The 27,232-nt window shown below is 41.9% G+C and overlaps 1 protein-coding gene across 1 annotated transcript in view; it reads right to left on the bottom strand.

Moving 5' to 3' along the window:
• The window catches only part of FRMD4B (FERM domain containing 4B), a 122,827-nt gene that overhangs the window by 40,260 nt on the left and 55,335 nt on the right, over window positions 1-27,232 (bottom strand). Inside the window, exons 8-10 of the mRNA XM_077770613.1 lie at window positions 4,435-4,518; window positions 2,555-2,620; window positions 331-388 (exon numbers count right to left, since the gene is read on the bottom strand). Coding sequence (XP_077626739.1) covers window positions 331-388; window positions 2,555-2,620; window positions 4,435-4,518 — 208 coding nt within the window. The remainder of the gene's footprint in view (window positions 1-330; window positions 389-2,554; window positions 2,621-4,434; window positions 4,519-27,232) is intronic.

Raw genomic sequence — 27,232 nt, forward strand, 5'->3', positions numbered from 1 at the left:
ATGCATCAAAAGAGATTAATCCGAGTATGTTAGGATTAACAGAGGTTTGTGGAAAACATTTGAACGTAGCAAGTATTTTGCAAAAATAGAGTGTTCTATGATTTGCTACAAATGACAAAGATAATCAGGCTTTTGTAAAAAAAATTAATCGTATTTCATTTTATTATTTTTTTAATAATAAGTAAACAACTTTGTTTTTATGCTAATATTTATAGAGATAATTTACATAAATATGCATATTAATTTATGTGATTTTAGAAGTTGGTGCTATTCATTAACTCACAAAGTCACATGGGCATTATGAAAGTTTTGTCATGTAAAAGTATTTACCTTCACTGCATAATAATGGACTCCATAGGTTGGTAGAGCTTCTACTATCTTCATATACCTACAAAAAATGAATAGTATATATTATAATCTCTTAATAAATTAGTCAGAGGATCCTTCTGGGGAAAGTGATGTACAGAAGCACAATTTGTGTGTATTTTCCTCATTACAACCATGACTAATGTCTTTGACTGCAGTAGAAATAGAATAAGACATTCTAGGGAGTAACACATTTTACCTTATCCAAATGTTAGGAAGTTGCTAACAAAACTTCAATTTCCAAAAGCTATAGGAAATGTTATTTTCTGCATATTAAGATCTCTACAGCGTAGATGTTGTATCGTATAGCAAACCAAAACTGCAAGTATTTTTTTTAACTGAGCACTTAATGATCCAAAGCAATGAGAATCAACTTCAGGGTCATGCTCGTAATAAGGAAAAAATAAAAACAGTTCTGGGGCAGCTGGCTGGCTTAGTCAGTAAAGCACATGGGGTTGATCTTGAGGTTGTGAGCTGAAACCCCATGTTGGGCGTAGAGATTGCATACAGGTTCCTGTTTAGTACAAGTGGGCTTTTTAATGACATTTTGAATATCAACTGATCTGGATTTTGTAATCAATATTTTGATACTTTTTAAAAAGTAAGTGACCTATATGTAAATGAATGTAAGAGGTTAGGTAAATGGGGGCGCCTGGGTGGCTCAGTAGGTTAAGATCCGACTTCAGCTCAGGTTATCATTTCATGGTTTGTGAGCTCAAGCCCCGCATCGGGCGCTCTGCTGTCAGCACAGACCCTGCTTAGGATCCTCTGACCCCTTCTGCCTCTCCCCTTGCTTGTGCTCTCTCTCTCTCTCTAGAAAATAAACAAACATTAAAAAAATTAAAAAAAAAAAAGAGGTTAACACTAAATGTGCTCCCAACATGCAGCAAGTACACGGCACAGCCAAGATATTAACGAAGTGAGTTGGGCTCCACGGTCTAGAGCCTTCACCACCAAGTCAGTCTCTTATTTGGAGCCACAGTGATAATGATCAAAGGAAGTAAGGACTCTGCATTTAAGCAAGGGCGCTTCACAACATGTTCATTAGGCGAACCTAAAATCCTTCAGGGAAATTGCTCCACCTCTTTTATCCCCCACCAGAAAACTGGCACAATGTGTTCAAATGTCAAGGGTTCATTTTCAGGACTGCTAATTTTTGATTTCTGCCTTGACTATCACAGAGGGTGTGCTGTGATAGAAAAAAGAGATGAGTGCAAGTGGTGGAGGTCTGAGGGAAATCTCTACACTGGCCAGGGGAATAACAATCTCCAAGTTATTATTTCAGCTCTTACATGCTCAGAGCTACATTCAGTGGGTTTTTACAAGAACTCCTATGGCCATTAAAGTTATTCTACAATTACTACAGCAATAATGCTATATTCATGTTTATAATTTTTAAAATTTAAATGTATAAATTTAGTTTTTTATAATTTTAAAGCATTAATGTAGCTTGTGAACTATTGTTAATGAATCGATGGTTACTCTGTAAGTCTAAAATGCAGAAATAGGGGCATCTGGCTGGCTTAGTTGGTAGAGTGTGCAACTCTTGATCTCTGGGTTGTAAGTTCAAGCTCCACGTTGGGTGCAGAGATTACCTAAATGTAAAATCTTAAAAAAATAAAATGCAGAAATACATCACTGCGGTCCATTATTGGCAGCATGAGGACATAGATGATCCAACACCAACACTGTATACTCCACCCAAATTAGAGACACAAGCCGGGCAACCGAACATGGCTTCCAGATAGGTCTTCTTTGGCTCACAGTGTAATAAAATTTTCTTAAAATTACTTTGCTGTGCTTAAAATTTGGATTTAAAAATCAGAATTTCCAGCACTTCTTAGACAGTATCAGGTCTGACAACATTAGGCCTGGTTTCTGAAGCCGAATCACCTTGCCTCTACCCAGGGTAATAGCTCTCTGGATTACCTCAGTCTCTACCATTCCCTGTTACCCTATACCTAGCCTACATTGCTCATTTTTGCTACAGGCCTGATGCTGGTAGGCTTCTGAATTGATGACATCAACTATGGAATGACCCAAGGCATTTTATAATTCATATGAAGGTATTTCTAACCAGATGGGGACTATATACAAACAAACTATACAACAGAAAGCATCTCAGATGATTTCTTCGACCAGAAGTCATTAAAATTATACCTAAGCAAAAGGAAAGACAGATACTTACTGAACCACAGCTTGACCTCGAGTCAGACCTTTGATTTTCAAATAATGCTCAATCACTTTGTCTTCACTGTAAAGCAAGCAAATGAGAAATATGGCAATGTATGACTATATGAGGTACAGACTCATTTTCAAGATTCTCAGGGAGGTTTTTGAGAAGCAAGAAAAATACTTTCACCCACTTGTTTGGGAGACAGAAGCTGGCTGACTTTTGTTTCTGTAGTACACAGATTCCTGAACCTCAGACAGCACTACCTCATCATGGTTTTTGATTTACATTTTATAGGATATACAATATATGAATATGTTTTAAAACTTAATTTATTGGAAAAGGAAAGGATGTCAATTTAGCAAACGAAAAACTAGTATTTTTTGCCATAATTGAATGGGACATAACAAATACGAAATAATGTCATTAAATGCTAAGTAGTGAGCTTTGCTAGGGAAATTAAAAGGCCTAACAAAAGAGATGAGCAAGTATCAGGTATTAAATACATTAAAAAAGAATTATCCATGAAGATTTAGAAAGGATTCAAACTGTTCTGAGTCTCGTGCAATCCCAAACACTCTCTTGTCACTGACTACCTGGGGACACACTGCTTGCAGAGAAAACCCTTCATTATTGTGCCAGCATAAAATGTGTTGATTAAAGGGGCACCTGGCTGGCTCAGTTGGTAGAACATGTGACTCTTGATCTTGGGGTCATGGATTTGAGCCCCACATTGGGGGCAGAGATTACTTAGTTAAAAAAATAAAGGTTAAAAAAAACCTTGTTGGCAAGAAAGGCAAGAAGTAGGTGAAGTCTGTCATCTTTGATGTCACTGAGCTACTGTGCTCTTCTTTCAGATACCCATCATATCTCAAGTATAATCTAGAAGGATAAATGTTTTTATCTCTACACAATCAGTAATCAGTGGTAAATGGCCTTTGTTTTTTTTTTCTTAAGAAACTATCACTTAACAATGATTTGTTTGGAAGATTCCAGACTCAGGAGGAAATGTAGCCTCAGCACCCACTTTTGCTCTTTATTTGGGAATTGCATTACAACTTTCATATTAAAGCTATTCATGGGGCACCTACGTGGCTCAGTCAGGTAAGTGTCTGACTCTTGATATCGGCTCAGGTCATGATCTCACAGCCCTTGTGTTGGGCTCTGTCATTGTGGAACCTGCTTGTGATTCTCCCTCTTTCTCTCTCTCTGCTTGTCCTCACACTGCCACTCAAAATAAATAAACTTAAAAAAAACTATTCATGTTGAATATTTATTCTTTAATCCTTTTTTTTTTTTTTGGTGTGGAAAGTAAAACTATCTTCAGGATTCGAAGCTCTAAATCAAGGCAACTATAATTAAAGAGGATGTAACTGATACAAAGGGGAAAAACATACCTTATTAGGAAAAATGTTGTATGGAAAATGGGTACAATGGATTCATTAAAATGCAAACAAATGGAATGACTCAAAATATACAACAATTTTTGGCCATGGAAGAAACGCCTGTTCATTCAGGTCATTTTCGGCTATTGAGAAAACCTCTAGCCAAGGAAATGTGTATTTTAGAACACGTATGTTACACTCTGCTAGATTAAGGCCACATCACACAGTGACTGCACATGTACTGAGCACTATGTTTCACTAAAAGCACACTCTACACAGACTTTGTATGCATGCGAATGAGAAAGCACGCAGCCACTCTTCACGAATGCCTACAATCTCGGTACGATGATCTCCAGGAAGCTTTGACAAGACCCTTTCATGGAAAGGATCAGGTCTGCTTATGGTCACTGTCATACATGTGATTTGATACTTCCTTCACTCATGTCTCTTTTCATTTCCTGAAGAGCATACAGTTCTCCGTGAAGGTTATGCTCATGGGATCGGGCTTACCAGTAAGCCAGAGACGGGTGCTCCTGAAGCGTTTTGGTTGGAAAGGCCGGTAAAGTCTTTAAATCTTTTCTGGCATTTTCATCACTGAAAAGAAGAGTAATGCAGTCATGTCAGTCACTGTTACTTAAACTATCATCCAAGCTAGTCCCCGGATGAAACATGATAACTAACTACAGTATACTGGGCTCTAGCAAAATGTGGTCAGCACATATAAGCCCATGGATTCAAGTCCCCCAATTGACAACCCCCAAGCCGTATGATATTTTGAAGTTTTTAAAAAGAAACACAAAAACATTTAAAATAACCGTATTCAGGTGCCATATTCCCACTTTCCTTACTCTCCTGATAAACCTGCAGCCATGTTCATGGTATATTTCCTATGTATAGCAATTCTATTACCTAATTATTATAACTGTGGATTTTCCATATTCCATTTTCACAGAGCATTCTTCAAATTTCAGTACACACCTTCTCTGTGTGCCTATAGTACTTACAGCGATCTTTAGTGGGACATAATATTCACCATGCTGAAATATTGATTATCATAAAACCACTCATGTAGTATTATTCTTTTTTCATATTAGGTATCAATTCAATAAAAAGGTTTGTACAGAGTTTTCTATTACTTGTCTATTTTTTCTTTACCACATTTAGAAGTAAAATGGATCAAGTTGGCTATTTGGGAAAACCACTTGAAAGAAAATGTGTTTCTAATGAAACCACAGATATCCTTCAAATTGAATCAAGTGACCTAAAAATGTACCTCTTTAAGGTCAGCTATGATCTCATTGTAAGATGGAAAAATTCTAGTTGTCAATAGAGATAATTTTGGGGGGGTCACCCAGCTGGCTCAGTCAGTAGAACATGTAACTCTTGACCTCGGGATTGTAAGTTCGAGCCCCATGTTGGGTGTATGGAGGAAAGAAGAAAAGAAAAGAAAAGAGAGAGAAAGAGAGAGAGAGGGAGGAAGGAAGGAAGGAAGGAAGGAGACGGGTGTGGTCTTCATGGAACTTAACAGAAGAAGAACAGGTAATACAACACAGTCATAACTGGTCCTCTCAAAAACTGCCCCAAGTATCTATGGAGGTAGTCTGTGAAAAAACAGACATGACTCTCTGGGGTCTATCAGAGCCTGGGATAAGTACATAAGAGCTATTCAAAATCCTGACCAAACTGGTATTCATCAAACATCACACTGCTAATTCTTCTACTGTCCATGGCTTCATCTCTTTCCCATGACCTACTGTTTGTAGAGAGTCAGGCACCATGCAACACACTTTTTAGGCATTATACCTGATGTAAGTCTCACCATGATACTTCCAGGTGGTAGATACTATTATTATCCATGCTTTACAGGTAAGAGGGAGAGGTTTCTAGAAGTAAGCCACTCGCTCAATGTCTCACAGCCACTATGTAGAGAAGCCAGAAGGCAAACACAGTCTGCTTGGCTTTAAGCGACAAGACCATAGGGTGCCTGGGTGACCCAGATAGTTGAGCATTCCATTCCAGTTCAGGTCACAATCTCGCAGTTTGTGAGTTTGAGCCCCACTTTGGGCTCTGTGCTGACAGCTCAGTGCCCGCTTCCTGATCCTCTGTTTCCCCCCATTCCCACTGTCTCGAAAATAAATAAACATTAAAAAAAAAAAAAAAGAACAAGACCATAACCTGATTCCCTGACAGACCCTCAGAGCAGCATTCTAGATAGCACATTCTCAACTTGGGCAAGGCACAGCTCCCCTTCACCCTCACCCCCTAGTTACACAGGAAAACACTGAACCAATTATTTTCAAGATTCATGTATGCATTTTCACATCAGCTTCCCGGGGGTTTGCTTCAATGATTCACATTGAAAGAGAACCCCTCAGCTGGATGATCCAACACTGAACTTCACGTGAATCTCCTCTGGAAGCATTCATTCAACACTCGCAGATCAATGGTCACAGATGAACCCAGGGAACCGAGCACGGGCTGCAGACAGGGTCTGTCTGAGGCACAGTGTGCTGTATCAGTAATCACTCATCCTGTCCCCACATCGGGCTTGGTGGACATGGCTCTCCTTCAATGTCTACAAAAATTTTGTGTTTTGGTTTCACCATCACATTTCCTGACCGTGCCACTGAGCAAACTATACACACACCTATCATCTTACAGTACGAAGAGAGAGAGTGGAACGTCCCCTTGCTTGGGGACACTATGATTTGCACCTGTCAACATTACATTCAAAATGAAGGTTGTGGCCCTTCCTAAAGGTGAAAGATCCGGCTTTACAAATGACTGCAGGAAGTAAAAAGTCACTTGGCTCCTGTTCTTACATAAGGATAAATCTCTCTATTCATTTAAAATCTAAGCAGTACAGCTTAATGAGATTGACAATCTTGGAAAACGGGTTTGGGCTTTCTGAAAACCAAAATATACCACAATCCAATTTATTCATATTAAAGGTCATCTGTCAACTCCCGGTAATGATATTTATTTTTCTTAATAATTTCTTTTATGCTCTGTCCTTCAAATTCTATTTCCTTTACAAAGAAGTTGGCATATGAGTTTTTTATGAAAGGCAAATACATGTATATATTCTAATATGAGAGGCTAAGGACAAACACTTTTTGTTATTAATCACCACCACCAACTACCTGTGTTTTGTTATCTTCTGGGTCCATGTGAACTATATGCTATGCTCCAACAACTCAGCCTAGCATTCATTTCCTTCTTTGGATTATAGTTAATTTTGTGGCAATTCAGGCTCACTAGAGTAGAGGCTGCTAGTCACTATAGATTCACTTATTCTTCTAGCAAATATGTATTGAGTGTATACTGCATACCTAGCATGTAGAAACAAATGTCATTTGATGGAGTTGCTTTTAACTTATGTGAATAGTCAGCCAAAAGAGAGAGGAGAGAGAGGACCAAGCAAGGGAGAGATTTTATCCATCATTCTTTTCAATAAGCTCATGGTTGAGAAGAAGTGCAAAACCGGAGGTCTAAAGTTGATGCCCTTCGGGGCGCCTGGGTGGCTTAGTCAGTTAAGCGTCCGACTTTCGCTTAGGTCATGATCTCGCGGTTCGTGGGTTCGAGCCCCGCGTCGGGCTCTGTGCTGACTGCCAGCTCAGAGCCTGGAGCCTGTTTCAGTCTGTGACTCCCTCTCTCTCTGACCCTCCCCTGCTCACGCTGTCTCTCTCTCTCTCTCCTAGAAATAAATAAAAACACTAAAAAATTTTAAAAAAATAAAAATAAAAATAAAGTTGATGCCCTTCAAGGTTTTAGTTCCTGTGTCCTCGAAGTACCAGCATCTCACAACACTGAGGTTTTTCTAGTGGTTAGTAAACATGCATTAAGCATTTAATACATGTCTTCTAAACATGAGCAACTTACATGTTTAGTGCCTCACTAAAGACACAGCTATGTGATGGGGCGCCTGGGTGGCTCAGTCAGTTAAGTATCCAACTTCAGCTCAGGTCATGATCTCATGGTTCGTGGGTTCGAGCCCTACGTCAGGCTCTGTGCTGACGGCTAGCTTGGAGCCTGCATCCTGTTTTGGATTCTGTATCTCCCTGTCTCTCTGATTCTCCCCTGCTCACACTGTCTCTCTCTCTCTCAGAAATAAATGAAACATTAAAAAAATTAAAAAAAAAAACACCAGCTATGTGATTCAACATGAGAAAAATACCACCTGTGTTGAATTTATTGAAAGATAAACTCTGGTCTTTGCCATGCCATCTTTTTAAGGAATTTTCAAGAGTAATTTTAACCATGCAATGGTTCCTCTTATCCACGGGGGATACGTGCCTAGAACCCTAGCGGATGTCTGAGACTGTAGATAGTACCAAACCCTATACGTACTACTATGTTTTTTCCTAGACACACATACCCCTGATAAAGTTTAATTTGTAAATTAGCTACAGTAAAAGATTAAAAACAATAATAATAAGATAGAACAATTGTAACAATGTACCATTAGAACAGTTACATGAATGTGGTCTCTCTAAAAATAAATACCTTATTGTGCTGTACTCACCATTCTTCAGATGTGATGTGAGATGATAAAAGGCCTACATGAGGAGATGCAGGGAGGTGAATGACATAGACACTGTGACCTAGTGTTGGGCTACTATTGACTTTCCGGTGATTTGTCAGGAGGAGGATCATCTGCTTCCCGACCACAGGTAACTGACACCGTGGAAAGTGAAACCGCAGATAAGTAGAGACTACTGTACATAATTAGAACCACCCCGGTTATAGGATGTGATAAGATGTTATTCATCTGGACATGGGGACTGAGTAATCAATACATTATCAAGGATTAATCATGGGCCAGTATCCTAAAGAACAATGAGTACTCATTCACTAAGACTGCTGGGGTACTAATCAATCACCAGGCAGCAACTAAAATGTGCAATAATAGGGAGGCAGCTTAGGGGTCATTTTGAGGAGAGTTTAGACTACTTTGAAAGGTATATACCTGAACAGATGGAGCACGGGTAGGATGTGGGGGCAGTGAGACTATTCTGAATATGGTAATGACATACATGATATTATGCATTCGTTAAAATTTATAACGATACAGACTGAATCCCAATTTGACTCTGGGTCTTTGTTAATAATAATGTAATGATATGGATTTGATTGTAACAACTATACCACACAAACGTAAGATGTTAATAATATGGGAAACTGCTGGGAGGTCAGGAGGGGGAAAGAAAGAGGTGGTATATGGGAACTCCCTGTACTTCCTGCCCAAATTATCTGAAACCTAAAATTATAAAGTATATTAATGTAAAAAAGAATATGGAAAGAAATTCACTTTAGATTAGTGGTTCTTAACTTGTACAGTTTTGCCCCTTGGGGGACATTCAGCACGTCTTATGACATTGGTTTTAAAGTTGTTTCTTTTGGGGCGCCTGAGTGGCTTAGTCGGTTAAGCGTCCGACTTTCGCTTAGGTCATGATCTCGCGGTTCATGGGTTCGAGCCCCGCGTCGGGCTCTGTGCTGACTGCCAGCTCAGAGCCTGGAGCCTATTTCAGAGACTGTGTCTCCCTCTCTCTCTGACCCTCCCCTGCTCACGCTGTCTCTCTCTCTCTCTCTCCCCTAGAAATAAAATAAAAATATTAAAAAAAAAAGTTGTTTCTTTTTTGAGAGAGAGAGAGTGCACAAATAAGCGAGCCTATCTGTGCACCTGTGAGCAGGGGAGGGGCAGAGGGAGAGGGAGAGACAGGGAACCTTAAGCAGGCTCCACCCCAGGGCTCAGTGCGGGGCTCGATCTCAACACCCTCAAATCATGACCTGAGCCAAAATCGAGAGCGGGAGGATTAATCTACCTAACCACCCAGGTGCCCCCCCCCCAATTTTTTTTTAAGTAATGTCTACACCCAGCGTGGGGTCTGAACTTAAACCCTGAGATCAACAGTCTCCTGTTCCACCCACTGGGCCAGTCAGGTGCCCTTTAAGACGTTTTTCATCGTCACGGCTGAAAGGCAGAGTAACTGGCATCTGCTGAGCAGAGACCAGGATGCTACGTACCTCCTATAACACACAGGACAGACCCTAACAACAAAGAATCCCCCTGTCCCAAATGTTGGCAGTGCTAAGTTTGAGAAACCCTGATGTGAATTATTATAAAACTCCTACTAATTCAACCCTTAACCTTTTTCTTTTTAAGCTTATTTATTTATTTTGAGAGAGAGAAAGCATGAGTTGCAGAAGGGCAGAGGGAGAAAGGGGCAGAGAGAGAGAGAGAGAGAGAGAGAGAGAAAGAATCCCAAGCAGGCTCTACACTGTCAGCACAGAGTCCAACATGGGGCCAAACCCATGAACTGCAAGATCATGCCCTGAGCCGAAATCAAGAATTGGAAGCTTAACCAACTGAGCTACCCAGGTGCCCCTCAACTCTAAAACTTCCACTTGTATCTTTCAGACTTAAAGAATTATTCTCCTGTGTCGCTCTTAGACTATAAGTACCAGAATACAAATACATCTTAGCTACAAATGTCTATCAGGAGCCAAGTGAGAGACCCATTAGAAATTCAACTGTGGGGCGCCTGGGTGGCTCAGTCGGTAAGTGTACGACTCTCCATTTCTGCTCAGGTTTCGATCTCAGGGTTTCCTAAGTTGCGGCCCTGCATTGGACTCTGTGCTGACTGAGGAGCCTGCTTGGGTTTCTCTCTCTCCCTCTCTCTCTCTGCCCCTCCCCCGCTCACAAGGTCTCTCTTTCAAAATAAATAAATATACTTAAAAAATTTTTTTAGGGGCGCCTGGGTGGCTTAGTCGGTTAAGCGTCCGACTTTCGCTTAGGTCATGATCTCGCGGTTCGTGGGTTCGAGCCGCGCGTCGGGCTCTGTGCTGACTGCCAGCTCAGAGTCTGGAGCCTGTTTCAGTCTGTGACTCCCTCTCTCTCTGACCCTCCCCTGCTCACGCTGTCTCTCTCTCTCTCCTAGAAATAAATAAAAAATATTAAAAAAAATTTTTTTTTTTTAAAAAGAAATTCAACTGTTTGAGCTAGCTGGAAAAAGGCAAGTCAAACTCAGCATGAGAAACAAACACAATGGGGGGTGGTAGTGACTGCGAAGAAAAGAAGAAAACATTGCCCGTTTGAAGTATTACTCAGCATGTTGACCTAACTGTGTGCGACAGAAATCAACATTTTAATTAATTTCCCTTTATGTAAAAGTGGGTCCTAGAAGGGTATGCAGTGTTCACTGTTGCGTCACCACTCCTGGCGTGTTGCTATCCTTCACGTGGTCCAAGACAGCCCATCACCATGTCCGCTGTTCAGCCGTCAAGTAGAGGAACATTATTTTACAAACCCATTACTTTAGGGGCAGAACAGGAAATCTGCCCACCTTTCTGACGTTCATGGCTGGAACATCACACAGCTATCCCTAAGTGAAAAGACACTGCAGTAGGGAGTCTTCACTTGGGGCAGCCACAAGCCTAGCTAAAAACTCTACTAATGTGGAGCAAAAGGAGACTGGAACCGGGGGTGTGGGGGAGGGGAACAATCGGACTGCACTGCTGGTAGAGAGCACTTAGATCTGGGTAACTTCTGCTGTGTGGGAATGTGGATCCACTATTGCCTAATGGTTACATTCTTTTTTCCAAAAATTAAGGCAAAAATCTCAGAGTTTTATCTAAGATATCTAAATTTTAAAATACGGCCTCCACCAAAACAAAACAAAAGCAAAAAACAAAATAAAAACTAAAGCGTTGTGCAGCCACTGTAAAACATCCTGGAGACCATCACTATTGCTTTGCGATTTGTGACAGGCACTGTTAGTATAGAATGGACAGGGAGATGCCTTCTCAGCAATTCACTTTGGCTTCCAGCTTTAGGAAACGTATTAACAGTGCAAATTGTACAAAAATAAGAGATACACAAATGATTTTGACAAATGTGGAATCTGGACCATCTCAAATGATTATATTCTCAGGAAAGAACAAAGCTTTATTTTTTTGTGTGTTAAGAAAGGTTTTTATCATCCCTTTAAATTTAGTTATTTGTACTATTGCAAAACATCTTTTCCTTGTGAATATATACCATCGCTTTCTTGTAAGAACCCATTTAATAGCCCATTTCTAATAAGCCACCACCAATACTGAGATGATTAAGCTGTGGACATCAGCTATAAACATTAAAAGAGAGGGGTGCCTGGGTGGCTCAGTCTGTTAAGCGTCCGACTTCGGCTCAGGTCCTGAACTCATGGTTTGTGGGTTCAAGCCCTGCGTCGGGCTCTGTGCTGAACACTTGCTCAGAGTGCTCTGAAACCTATTTCAGATTCTGTGTCTCCTTCTCTCTCTGCCCCTCCCCTGCTCACACTCTGTCTTACTCTGTCTCTCAAAAATAAATAAATGTAAAAAAAAATTTTAAAAACCAAAACATTAAAAGAGAGTACTAGAAGGACCCCAAGACAGCAGAGACAGGCAGCCTAGCAGAAGAATCGGTTAAAGCTTTCAGCAAACAGTGCACAGAGGTAGAAATCCAAATGGCCAACAGACAGAATCAAGTGTTCAGCTTCGTAAGTACTCAGGGAAACACAAACTAAACCCTCAATGAATCATCGCTAAGCACCAGGCTGCCAAACTTACAACACAGACAATGCCTAGTTTACATGAAGATGTAGGGCAATAGAAACTCGCATCCCTTGCCAGTGGGAATGTTTATTGGTATGAACGTTTTGGAAATTTGCATACCTCATACCCAGAGACCCTTTCTTAGGTATAACCCTAGAGAAACTCAGGTAAAAAAATAATCTTTATAGCAGCATTGTTCACAAGAAGACAAATAAACAACCTGAATATCTCGTAACAATAGAAATGATAGAATTGTAGCATATTCATACAACGAATACCACACAGCAGAGAAAGCACACTATAGCTTCATCGAACACGATGAAACTCACAAAGAGTAATAAGCAACGAAGCCAGACCCAAAATAATTCACAATCCCATGTTCTAAAATAACTCAAGTGAAACTAGGGATTCTTATGTAGGTGATAAAAGTATAAAGCAAAACAAGAAAATGTGTATCGCAGAGTCAGTGTACCTCTGGGGAAAGAAGATTTTATTGAAGGGGGGAGCTCGCTACACAATGGGGGTGGGGCTGGAGGATCCTGGCCAGGGTCCTCCCTGGGAGTGGCTTCGAGGCTGTGCCTTTTCAAATTTGCTCTTTAAACCAAACCTACATGTTTTATGCATTCTTCTGTGTGATATAATTCACATCAAAAACTGAAAGCAAATGTGGCGACTAGGTGGACACAAGGAACCCAAGGGCAAACCCCACTGTCATGTGAAGGGCAAGAACAGCAGTGGCCAACAAAAGCCAGAGGCTGTCGCTTGCGAACCAAAAAGTGAACCCACCAGGGCGTTCGAAACACGGGCACATTATTCTAAGGTTAATCTTGATCATTTTCAGAGTTTAGGATCAAGAGAGACTTCACGTCTGAGTGGACTGACAGTAGCTGAGTGTTTCTTTGTTCACCCTCTGAAGAACTCATCCGGGGAATGTGCCTGGGAGCCTGAGGCCACGTGGACCCACTGAGCTGGCCGGGGCAGCCAGGTGTCTGCTTCAGCAACAGAAGGCCCCTCCCGGCTGGCGGGCGAGCAGGCAGGCAGGGCAGGGCAGGGCAGGAGGCTCAGTTTATATGAATCAGGATCAACCTCCGAGTCCTGAGGGAGGGTCTGAAAGCAGCTGGGAGGTGAGCAGCCCTGGACGGAGATATCTCTGCCTTTCTCCAGCTAAATGCACTAAATGCACTCACCCTGTCGGGGCATTCTTGACCTTAATAGCCATGGAAGTGTTACTTTAAAGATGCACTTGACCAGAATTGCCAACAGGGACTGATTTCTCCAGGTCCTGGCCGGAGAGAACACTCATAAATCTACAGGACTTGTTACTTCTCAGTAACTCAACGAGAAATTGCTTTTCTTCACCATGTTGGCAGGAATTCAGACGTTACATTGAAGAAGGTGCTTTATCTGATGATCTAGGTAGAACCCCTCCACTTAGGTATTCCAGATTCCTATTCTGACAGCTCTCTAGAAGGAAGCAGCCCATGACCCACTATATCACCAACACAACTATTTTTTCAGGCGATGACTCCCTTTGGCATTTTCAAGCCCCCTTTCTTGGGCTGTTGTTTTTCTTCGCTGACCTCAAAAACCCTGAAGGAATGTGCCAACCTCACTCATTTTTGAGAAAGCCACACGGCTGGCAAAACTGAGGCCACCCTTTGTGTGTGCGGGAGCACTTGTGTGGAAACAGCCACCCCCAGCAAATGTGTCCACCTGTTTGTGGCTAATTGGGAACACGCTCACTGAGACAACCAGCCACCTGCCGTTCTGTGGCTGAAGGGCAGGCAATTAGCAAACTTGGTGCTACTGCCTCTCAGAGTGGACCAATCACTGAGTTCCCTTGAATATGGCGTTGTCTATCTTGGTGTGGGGGCATCCCTAGGTTTCTAGGACCTTCGGAAAAAAAGCCCAAGCCCCAAACTTCCTGGGGTTTTTTTTTTTTGTTTTTTTTTTTTANAAAGTGCCTTAAAAAGCATTAGTTAAATATAAGAACTCAATGGAAATGACTGTAGCAACTTTAGTACACAAAGAAATAAACAAAGCTATTTAAAAAATAACTTAGGACTGGAGTCTTTTTAGCCATATATAACTCAAACCCGTATATCATAAAAATGTATATGCAGGGGCACCTGGCTGGCTCAGTTGGGAGAGCAGGCGACTCCTGATCTCAGGACCGTGAATTTAAGGCCCTCATTGGGCACAGAGATTACTTTAAAAAATTAATAAAATAAGTAAATAAATATATTAAAAAACACTTATGGGCAGATACAATATATTGCTAAATATGTATATGAAGATGTAAAAACACTATAGTTAATGCCTGTTTGGACATTCAAGATTAAGTCTACCATGTAGCCTAAATATCATCAGACTTTAAATAAAGGGGGGAAAAAAGAAATTGAAGAGAAGGGTGTGAAAAGGGACATCCAGAGACTTGGACAAGCTGTCACAGCCGGGAGTTCTAACCCTATGTTCCATGCAAATGAAAGATTTGCAGTCATTAGGAACTGTGCTAATTAAAAACATTTGCCAGTCTCCTGGCATTGCCGTGTAGAGAGCCTGGTGATAAGCTACTTCCTTATCTAAGCCTGCTCCGAACCCATGCACTTCACTGATGGACTAGGACATGGGAATGATCATCCTGGGTAGAAAAAGCACACTTAATGTCTGTTACATGGAGTATAGGCCAACTCAACTACCTGCTGGATCCAGTGTTTAAGGATGACAGCTTGCTTATCCATGTCATTATTAAAAGGTTTTCGTTATTGCATATAAACAGGAACTTCCCTGAACAGTCTACTGGACCAATTAACACTAGGTGATCAGCAATTTAAGGTATGTTATCAGTTTACTTAGAGTGGTTTTTCACAGGCCAGAATGCCTTCAAACCACCCTGTTTTAATTTAAAAAAAAAAATCACATTTCTTTCAGTTATCTCTGAACTTGGTCTTCTGTGAAGAGTCTGGTTTATTAGCTCCTTGACTTAATAACAAGTTCTAAAGGCAAATTTCTTTCTACTAATTCCTAGGTAAGTGGACATTAAAAATGACAAGCATAAGAAACACAGAAGTTAAAAAACAAAGAAACACAGAAGTTATCACATCACAGTCCTCTGACCAGCAGAATCGGTATTATCTCAGAACTTGTTAGAAATGCAAATTTTTGAGTCCTGACCCAGACTTGCTGAATCAGAAGGGCTCAAGGGGGAACCTAGCAAACGAATAATAGAATACACACATCATAATACACAAGGAGATTTTCAAAAAATAGATAGTAATCAGCCATTTAAAATAGAAAATAAGGTCCAGGAGTATGAGAACAGTCCAGGAGGTTCGTTTCAGGAGACTGTAGGGGCTGACCCAGCAGTGATGTCATTCAGTCCTCAGAAGAAATGCTTCGAATAACAGTTCACACTGACTGGGCATTATTAGGTGGCAGGGGTTGGGTGAAAGCCTTTCTCTACAGGTGTATTATGCTATTATCACCAGCTCCCCCATTTCACAGACGGAAAAACTGAGATTTTAGACAGATTCATTTAAATGGACACAGTAAGAACATAGCAGATATGACTCCAAACCTGTGCTTTATCCACTTAGCCTAACTCCTCCAGATTCGAAAGAGAGGGGTTCGAAAATGGAGAAAGAGTAGTTGAGGAAGGAAAGACTCACCAGCTTAACTTGGGACTTCAGAATTTATAAACATGGTGGCCACTGATTGGTTCTATGACAGTTTCTTGGATAAGACAGGTGGCTTTTGAAAACTAGATAAATCCAGAGTAGCCAAAAGCTGAATTAAACTGCATGAGAGATCTGAACACAGGTAACAAAACTGAATATGTGTTTGCTGAACCAAACCAAAACGTCAGTCCACAGTTGTCCCCTAATAGCAAAGATACCAAATTTCATATAAAAAAAATCTTCGTTTTTTTTAAAAGAGCTACAGAATCAGACCCCAGTTATTTTCAGAAGAATTTTACAACAGGGCATCCAAACTCACCTGGACCTCACTTCAGGTGAGAATCTCAACACCTCAGCAAAGGTCCCTTCAACCATACAAAGTATTCCTGACGTCCAATTTTTTTTGATACTGACTCCCAATTTCATAGTAAGCTCTCTACTCCTTACCAGTTATCTCTGTTAACAGGAGCCCCAGTACTGGGAGGAGATGGAGAAAGTAGGAAACACCTCATGTGTTCATTTCATTCATAGTCAATTGCAGGGGCAGAAAGCTAGGGCTCAGAGTCGCTCAACTGTCTACTCCCACTACTGATCACTGCAAATAATTAGTATAAAAAACTGCTTACAGACAGAGGTAACTTCCTAGCAGCTACGATGAAGCGCCCTCCTTGCCTTCCACCCCTCCAGACCAAACGGCAGCCGGCCGGTTGGGCGAGCTGAGTTCCTTGGACCCAAACCCTGAGTTCACCCGCGCGCGGAGATCGGAAGACTCACCGAGGGCCCCGCAGGGAGGCGGCGCTGCGTCCCGAATGCCAGCAGCCGGTGGGCTGGCTCCGGTGACTCCGGGTCGGAGCCCCGCACGGGGAGGCAGGGGAGGAGGAGCGGGAGGGGATTGGAAAGCTGTCGTGGAAGCGGGGAGGGGCCGAAAACGCCAGGCAGGCTGGTCCAGACCTCGACCCCTCCCCGCCCAGGTCACAGGGTCTTTCCATTCTCAGAATTTCCTCCCCCACCTCCTCTCAACATTTCTCGCTCACACCTCCAGCCAAATCACTGAGAGGATTACAGAAGTCATCTTCCAGGCCCCCCGCTGAAGCTCGAGTCCCCACTGCTTCCGGGGAAAGGGGTAGTCCCCTCCCTTCATCATTGAGCAAATGAAGCCCTTTTACTGGGCTTCAGGTGTGAACATGCATTTCCAGGCTGCCTCTGATCTCCAGCTCCCTCTGACCTCTCGGTTTCTTAGCAGGACAATAAATGGCTTTAAAGGGGACTGTCTGGGGTTGTGCAGTGTGGCAGACAAGTGCTCCGCATTTTACGCAGAGGAACTCACTGGATCCTCTTAGCAAACCTAGACACAGGCACTGTTTCCAATTCATAGGTAAGGGAACTGAGGTTTAGAAAAGTCACCTAGCAGGGCGCCTGGGTTGCTTATTAGATTTGGCCCAGGTCAGGTGGTGACCTCACAGGCTGGGCGTTCGAGCCCATCATCTGGCTCCATGTTGATTCTGTAGAGCCTGCTTGAAATTCTCTCTCTCTCTCTCTCTCTCTCTGAAGAAAAAAAAAGCTTAAAAAACAAATCACAGAGCTGCTCCCGTTTGCCAGAGCTCACACAGGGGCAGCCAGGACTTGGGTGTGGGCAACTGCAAAGTTTCCACTTAGAAACATCAACAGATCAACCAACCAGCCAGCTGGCTCTCCACCTGTGAGGTGCAGTAATAAGGTTTGGTCTGAGAACTGAATTCAGTCCCAAGTCTCCGTGTGCTGTAGGATTGCTGTGGTCTTAGATAAACTAACTTTGTAAGCCTTGGCTTCCTTACTATAAAAATAGGGATGGTGCCCTGTCAATAGAATGCTGTGAAGGCATCTGCCTATGTTCAATAAACGTGTTCTTGTGAGCTTACCAAAACCCTTTAATCCCCTCATGCTCAGACCAGGCTAGGAGTGGATTATTACCACCAAGAAGAATCCCCAGTGGGTGATCTAGGTTAGAGTTGCCAGATTAAATACTTAGGACACACTTATACTAAAAAAAAAGTATTCATTGTTGAAGCACTACATTGTACACCTGAGCCTAATATAACAATGTATGTTAAGTGTACCGGAATTAAAAAAAATATTCATGATCTGTCTAAAATTCAAATTTAAGCAGGAATCCTCTATTTTTATTTGCCAAATCTGCCACCCCTTAAGGGTTGGTAGTAAACCACATGGGGAGAAAACTTTGGAAGCACTTTGCCAAGTCCCAAGCTATAAGAAGTTTTAGGACTGGTTCAGCAGAATCCTCTGTAACTGGTTCAAGTTCAGCCTTGAATCTGGCTCTTCCAACATCATGACCAGACCACAGAATTTGTGTCGGACCCTCCTTATCTCAGCGCTGTACCAAAATGCAAGGAATCTGCTTGGCGGGAAACACAGTAGCCTTTCAGCTTGAATTCTTTGCCATTAAAGTTTTGTCCATGGCCTAACTCATAAAGCAGGGGAAATGAACTCCATCCATCTGCAGGCTCGATAGTGATCAATTGTTAAACTATTTTTTTTTAAGTCAAAAGAATTTCTGATAATAATGAAAATGTGTTGAGAGATTTTTCTAAACATTAGCCAGCTCACTGAGGATTCTAATCGTGTCTACTTTAAAACTTCCACTCTTTCAGAAGAAAGAAAATTTGTAAGAGTGACTTAGGCTGAGAAGCAGGTTAACATGAAAATCTGTAAACATAGTAAAATAAAAATATTTCACAAATTCATAGGGACAGAAGGCAGAGTGGTGGTTGTCAGGGGCTGAGATAGGGGTGACAGGGCAGGATATTTAATGGGCGTAGGGTTTCAGTTTTGTTAATACGAAGAGTTCTGAAGACTGGCTGCATAACAAAGAGAATATATTTAACACTTCTTAATTATACACTTAACAGTGGTTAAAATAGTAAATTTTATGTCAGTGTATTTTACTATAGGTTTTAAAAATGATCTGTCAGACAAATCTTGAATTAGAAAAAAAGAACACATGGAAGAAAATTAATCAATACAGATCATATTGCCTATAAAGGACTGTAAAGTCAAAGAAATCTGTCCCTCTCTTGGGAAATTGCATACTGGGTAAGTGAAAATTATTTATGGTCAGCTTGAAGCCCCACAATTTTTTAAAAAAATTTTAAATGTTTTATTTATTTCTGAGATAGAGAGAGACAGTGTGAGCAGGGGAGGGTCAGAGAGACAGGGAGACACAGAATCTGAAACAGGCTCCGGGCTCTGAGCTGGCTGTCAGCACAGAGCCTGACGCGGGGCTCAAACCCACGAACCGTGAGATCATGACCAGAGCCCGAGCTGGACGCTCAACCGACTGAGCAACCCAGGCTCCCCAAAGCCTCACAAGTTTATCCCTTCATCCTGCATGTGGGACTCAGGGTGTCCTTCCTGATCACACTGAAACTGGATTTAACCACATCAGCCATTTGAACACAGATAATAAGACTGAGTGTGTGTTGTGTTGTCAGTGTTTCTTAAACCAAACCCAAAGGCACTAAAATGTGTATCTGTAAGGGATGGAGAAGTCACTCCTCAAAATGCCATCCCTTAGTTCAGGTCCACTCTAAATGGGTTGCCCATATGGGGACAGAAGTGCCTGTCATGCTACATTCTTAGTCCTACTGAACCCCAAATATGCAGATGTATTAGTCAGCCGCTATCTGAAAGCCCCAGCAAGACTGAGTTTCATACTAGTACCAAGTAGCAGCGACGGTAGTGCAAAGGCCCGGATCGCTCCTGGCACAAGATTGATCCTCACTGTGGTGGTAGCAGCTGTCTAAGTTATATGAAGGTGGAACTTCGGGCCTTTTATTTTTGTTTGCGTGCATCAGGTTTTTAAACTCTCAAAAGTAAAGTGTTCTGAAATGCAAAATACTGAAGCTGTGAAATGCAAAGGCTTGCATTCTTGATTCTGCCCTTAGCTGGTGGATCAGGGCTTAGTTTTCTGCAAAACAGAGATGAAAGCCCTTTCCTCACAGGGTCATTGAAGAAAAAATTTTTTAGGCTTATTTATTTTTTGAGAGAGAGAGAGAGATAGAATGCGAACAGGGAAGTGCAGAGAGAGACGGAGACACAGAATCTAAAGCAGGCATCAGGCTCTGAGCTGTACACAGGGCTTGAACTCATGAACCGTGAGATCATAATCTGATGTGAAGTCAGACACCTAATGGATTGAGCCACCCAGGCACCCTTCACAGGGTCATTTTTTTTTTTTNACACATATGCTAAATAAATAAATAAATAAATAAATAAATAAATAAATAAATAAATAAAAGCCAGTTTGTAGAATTCTGTGTGGTTCTGCGTTTCTCCATGGAGGACCTGTTTAGACACCAGAAAAGACACCTTCTTTCAATCCATTCAACACCCAGGCCTCACCGCTAGCACCGGCCACACAGTTTGCAAGGCCCCATGACAAACGAAAATGTGGAGCCCCTTGTTAAAAAAAGCATTAACAATTTCAAAATGGTGACAGAATGGCATCAACGAAGCACAGGGCCCTGCTGAGCAGGTCACACACCCGTGAAGTCCGCCCTGCCAACAGCTCTTTCCCTGGTAGGTTTCCATTGTCTTAATTGCTTTCTTTCTGCCTGCCCAGCCTCGGGCGCCTGTGCCCAAACTGAATGAGCTTGTTGTCAGGGCCTCTGGGCGCCAGCGGGTTCTGGACAGCGCCTCCCACACGCTGCGGGGAGGCTCCCTGCTCTGGGTGGCAGGGAGAAGCTTCAGCCCCGGTTTGGGCAGTTTCCGGTAGGCAAAGTAGGTAGTGTGCCACAGATCTTACATTCATTCTGAAAGAGGATGCAGTGCAGGACGTGTGGACGTCATTGTGTTAAGCTCTGAAGTGTTTTTTAAACACAAAACAGCATCTAAAACAATTCTGACAAAAGCACTCTGTGTTGGAGGTTGATCCACCAAATCACCCTGATATGCAAAGAAGGAAAATCAGAAACGTTTTCCTTCCCACCGTCCTGAGACAAGGTTAAGTCATGACAACCATAATGGCTTAATCTTTTCCTGCCCCTGCCTTAACCCAGGCAGTGTAGGAAAACACGGTCATGCTACACTGCATATTTGAACGTTGCTAAGAGAGATCTTAAATGTCCTCATCACAAGAAAAAAAAAGTTCACAACTGTATCTGGTGATGGGTGTTAACGAGATTTACTGGGGTGATCACTGAGCACTATATACAAATATCTAATCATCATGTAGATTGCTGCACCTGAAACTAATGTTACATGTCAATCATACCTCAATAAATTCTTTGAAAAGAACTGTCATTATCCTTATACAGATAAGGAAACTGAGTTTTAGAGATGTTCACCAGTGAGACAGTTGACAGTGTGGAGCCTGCTTGGGATTCTCTCTGTCTCTGTCTCTCTCTCTCTCTCTCTCTCTCTGCCCTCCCCTGCCTCTCCTTCTCTCTCAAAATAAATAAATAAACTTTAAAAAATGTTTTTAATAATAATAATTAAAAAAAAGAATCCACTCTCTTATACTCTCTATGGTGGAGAGGTATGTGGCTGTACAAAAAGAAAACAGTAGAATTTCTAAAGATATTTATTTGTATCTAAATAGATACAAACGTGTTAAGCTAGCTCATGCCTTTCCACACATTATTCTTTTGTAAATATTTTATTCTGAACTGGATATTGGTATGGTTCTACATGTATGTATATAACTGTTACAAATAAATAAATAAGACATACATACATTGGGAATGAATGTGCTGTATGAACAAAAAAAATTCAGAGGATCCTGCACTATAACTTACACACCAGTTTTTAAGCATGGATCACGTGTTTGAATATACTGGCACACATTTTTTTAAAAGGTATATTACATATACTTCTGGGTGGTTTTTTTCCCCACTTCATATATTGTAATCATCTTTCCATGTCAATAAATATTCATCTATAATAATATTTTTAATATAAATGCTAGACTCCTTAAGCATTACTTTTGCTAGGTAAGACCTGCTGATTTACAATAAGAATCTGAGGTCGGTCTCACATTCCCATTCTTAGCTCACCCTATTCTACCCCAATGAATGGTGGAATATAATTAAGTGCCTAGAAGCCAGGGACTCTTTGTAAAGAAAATGCATCTCTCTTCCCAGAATAATTGAAATCAGGGTCTCAAAGAGATACTACACACCTGTGTTCATAGCAGCATTATTCATAAGAGCCAAAAATTGTAAGTGAACTAAGTGTTCAACCATGGATGAGCAGATAAACAAAATGTGGTCTCTACACACAGTGGAATATCATTCAGCCTTAAAATATATGAAATTCCGACTCGGTACAACATAGATGAACTGTGAGGACATTATGATAAGTACAATAAGCCAGTCACTAAAAGACAAATATTGCATGGCTGCACTTATATGAGGTCACAGAAAAGGCAAATGCACAGAGACAGAAAGTGGAATGGTGGGAGCCAGGGGCTGGTGGAAGGGGACACATGTGTTACTATTTAACGGGTACAGAGTTTTAGTTTTGCAGTGTGAAAAATTTTGGAGGCAGGTGGTGGGGATGGTTGCACAACAATCTGCACCATTAAACTTAATCATCGCTAAGATGGTTTAAAAAAAAAAAAGGGCAACAAACACCACACTCGCTATAATAGACGGAACTGAGGGGAAAGTGGAAGCCAGCTCCCAATTACTACGACATCTCCGTTCCGTACCAGGCACCCTGAAAGGTACATTATCTCATTTACTCCACAAAACAAACCTCTTAAAGAAAAGAGACCTTAGATTCAGAAAGTCAGGCCACCAGCAGATTGGGAGGGCTTGTCTCAAACTCATGCAGACCTCTCTGAATCCAGAGCCCATGCCTTTCCCCAGCGTCTCCTACAAAGAAAACCGGAAACAGAGTCTGCTTCCATCACAGCTCTTGCTTGGTCCAGCTCCTCATATACTCTAGGTATTTAATCTACACAAATGAATGGAGTTGGACAATGAGAAAAAAAAGGCAAGGCATCCAAGGGCACTGAGATCGAGAGCTCGTTTCCCACCTTCTCACTCTTAAACTATCTCCTCAAGTGACTAATATTAGACTCGGGGCCACTACACTGATAACGCCACTTACCAGGGTAGAGTCAGCTGCCTGCCGTCCCTCACTGCCTTCCAGCGGGGACAGCAGGGCTCCACATAGGTCTGCTCACACAGATGGATGTGAAAATGGTAAATCTGAGACAGCCGGGGTACACAGACTGCATGCAGGTCTGGTCTTGTCTACCTGAACTGTCATGGATATGTCACTCCTTAGGTCATCAGCTATAAAACGATGGTTCAAGTGCATGATATTGGCCAGCTCTAACATCCTATGCTTAGAACAGATGGAAAAACGCCCATTGTATGGGATGGCTGATTTTTTCCAAATCCAGAGCTCTTTGGGAAAAGCAAGTTCAGAACTTGATGAATGTTTATCTTGCCTAAGAGTTAATGGAACTAAAATCTAGGGGAGTAGTGAACCTGGCAGGGAGTACGAAGACAAGACTTCCCCAAACTGCTTAGCTTTTAAAGGTATTTTAATACTGAGTTTTCAGCAAATAAATGAACCCACACTTAACAAGGTGAAGTCCAGAGAACGTTGTCAGGCAAGAGGCTCATCCATCAGGGACAATTACGTGTTGGAAACATTATTTACATGCTTTCTTCTAAGAGATTCGCTATACATGAGAGCAGATTGGACATTTACTGAAAAGAACCTGAATTTTGTTTAACTCTTGACCAAGTATTCCCCATACTCATTTGTCCATGATTCCCTGTGTGGTTAGCTTGTTTGTTTATTCAACATAACTCTTGACATCTGGCCAAGTCATTGGGGAACATGAAACCATAATATGGTCATATCAATATAATGCTGCACATAATTACTTAATCTTGCTTGTAGTATGGGGATAATATTATACCAGGTTCATTGGGTGAAGATAATGATTAATGAATTAATGTTTGTAAAACATGTAAAACCACCTAACACTTCGATGTATTTACAAATCATTAAAAATAAAGTATGAATGCCCTGAACTGATATAAAGAAGAACTTGTCTATATCTTTAGGTCAAACTTTAAAATAGAGTCATTGCTGGGGCGCCTGGGTGGCTCAGTCGGTTGAACATCTGACTTTGGCTCATGGTTTGTGGGTTGGAGCCCCGCGCTGGGCTCTGTGCTGACAGCTAGCTCAGAGCCTGGAGCCTACTTCAGATTCTGGATCTCCCTCTCTCTCTCTGACCCTCCCCTGCTCACGCTGTCTCTCTCTCTCAGAAATAAATAAAAAACATTTTTTAAAAATTTAAAAAAATAGAGTCATTGCACAGGAAAAGAGAAAAGCTGCTTCTTGTCAGTTTTTCTTCACAAAAGCTTTTTGCTGATTCATTAAAGCCCTTGCCCGAAATAAGACAGAAATGTTCAGTTTCTTTCCAGTCAGTCTTCTTTATTCTGCCAGCAAGAAAGGTAATGATTCTCACAGTTTGTGCTGGAATCTAAAACAGGAGACTCCCATGCTCGGTAAAGAGCTGTAAAATGGGGATATACTGACAGATGCCTATCATCACAGGGTTGATGTGACGCACATTTGGAACAATAACAATGCCATGTAACATTTACGGGGACCCTGGACCTCAAAACTGGGTTCCAGAGAGGTTAACTAGCCAGAGTTCTGCAGCAAGGGTCTGGGCCTGGATTTGAACCCAAGCTGTTAAATTCCAGAGCTCCTGTCTTCACTACTGCCTCCCCACTGATGTAAGTACTTGGCATAGCACCAAGCCCACGAAGCTGCTATTTTTATTACTGTAACTGATTTTACAGGTTCTGGAAATAGAAGAAATTTTAGAGCTTTTAACGGCTCTAGAGATCTAGGACTGAGGTGGGAAAGTACTTTAAAGCCTTTGATTTCTTTTTTCCCCTCCCTTCACTAACTACTCTTAGGACATCCACAGAAGTTCCTTTCCCATGGGAAATAACTGCATTTTTTCTAGTATAGCGGTACGTTGTGAATTATTCCTTCCCATTTGAAGCTGGGTGACACTGTACTCTCATTCTGACCCAGCACTGAATTGCAAATTGTAGTCACTCACTTTTTCTTACAAGCAGAAGTGCCCTAATCACATGGTTATTCCGGTAACTTCCACCTTTCAGGATCTTAAGAAAAAAGAAAAAGAAAAAAAAAAAGGCTTTGCTTTTACAAACTCATTTGCAGCTGGCTCAGTGATAAAGCCTTGAGCCGTGTCAGCTTTCCGGAATTCTCTGCGTTTGTCTGTGTTCTGTTACCCAAGCAGCTTGTTATCTTTGCAGCTTAAAGGCTGACTTGGAAATTCAGACTGTCAACTATTTAAAGAGAATGAAAGTCCCCACTCTACTATTTTAATTAACTTTCAGGGAGCAAGGTTTCCTCCTGGTTATGATAATGTTCACTTAAAATACTCTTAAGGAAACATGGCAGGAAGCTAAACAAGAAGGGGAGGTTGGTGTTTTTTAAAGACATTCCAGAAGAAGAGGTTGAGCAAAGCCACGCAGGGAAAACAGTACAGAGTATGCGGAGGAAAGAGAAGAGAGGCATGAATGGAGAGTAAGGAGTATGAACAGCAGAGTATGGGAAATGTAAATATATCATATAGATTAAGTGAAGCCTTGATGCCAGGTTAGGGTGTTGGAGGGTGGGCGTCTGTGCAATGAGAATCTGTAGAGATTCTTGGAAGGTGCAAACGATGGTCCCATTTATGTCTCGGGAAGATAACTGGGGTTCTGTGCCGGTGGTTGTGGCTGATGGAATCGGAGAAGACCAGGAAGATCCCTGGCTCTGGGACACTGTTCCCTTGGGCCTGATTTACGATCTACTAATTTGTTATGTGGCAATAACATTTGTGGTGGGGACTGAATGAAATCATGCATGGGCTGCGAAACTAATGTCATAGAAAGCTCTCAAACTATACGCACAGAGCTCTACAGTCGGGTTGAGTGGAGGGGAATGAGGGCTGAGGAAGCAAGCATTCTGATAAAGAGAGGAAAACAAGGGAGCTGACTGACAGACGGAGGAAATGGGGGGAAGGGAGAAGGGGAACCCCTCAGGGAGGATCCAAGAGAGAAAGGTGATGTCATACAAGAAGGACGGGGGAGGAAGTGCTGCTCTGGGGCCTGGGATCCTGGTGGGTCCAGCTTTGGAAATGCTGAATCTGAGAAAGAGGGAGATCCTCACAAGGAGTGGGTGGGCCAGCGCGGCCTTAAGGAGTAGGTGTTTAGGGGCACCTGGGTGGCCCAGTTGGTTAAGTGTCTGACTCTTGATTTCTGCTCAGGTCATGATCTCACAGTTCACAGGATCCAGACCCAGGTGGGGCTCTGGGCTGACAGCATGGAGCCTGCTTGGAATTCTCTCTCTCTCTCTCTCTCTCTCTCTCTCTCTCTCTCTCTGTCCCCCTCCCACCCTCTCTCTCTCTCTCTCTCTTCTCTCCCTCTCTCTCTCTGCCCCTACCCCACTTGCTCTCTCTCCCTTTCTCTCTCTCTCAAAATACATAAATAAAGTTAAAAAAGAAAAAGCAGTAGGTGTTCAATCACTTTTTTAAATTGAGAAAGCCACATCGCTCTGGTCTTGTAAGGTATTTGGTGACATTTTTTGAGGTTTAAACCTCAGTGAGTAAACTCAGCTTAGTTCTAAAAGCCAAGAGCTGCAGCCACCAACATGCAAACCAACAGAAAAGTGGAATTCAGAAGGGCCCCTGAGGGAGCCCTTTGCAGAAAGCCAATTCTCTGGAATGAGATGCCCTAGCCTAAGTGTTGCTGTGTCCTCAGTGCCTGCACTGGGGCTGATACATTTTAGGCATTCAGTAGATGTTATTGGATAAAGCTATAAACTTTATAAAAATTTTAATTTAGGTATCAAGAATGTGTAAACTCCATTTCAGCACTTTGTCCTCTGCCTTTTTAAGGAACATCCCTCTGCCTGTTTCGACCTAAGAAATATCATGTAAGAAAATAATCACAGATAACCACATCCCAACTACACAAAGATGTTCATCACAGCATAATTTATATACCAAA

Source organism: Crocuta crocuta, unplaced genomic scaffold (assembly GCF_008692635.1).
Source record: "Crocuta crocuta isolate KB4526 unplaced genomic scaffold, BGI_CrCroc_1.0 scaffold126, whole genome shotgun sequence".
In the NCBI taxonomy this organism is placed as follows: domain Eukaryota; kingdom Metazoa; phylum Chordata; class Mammalia; order Carnivora; family Hyaenidae; genus Crocuta; species Crocuta crocuta.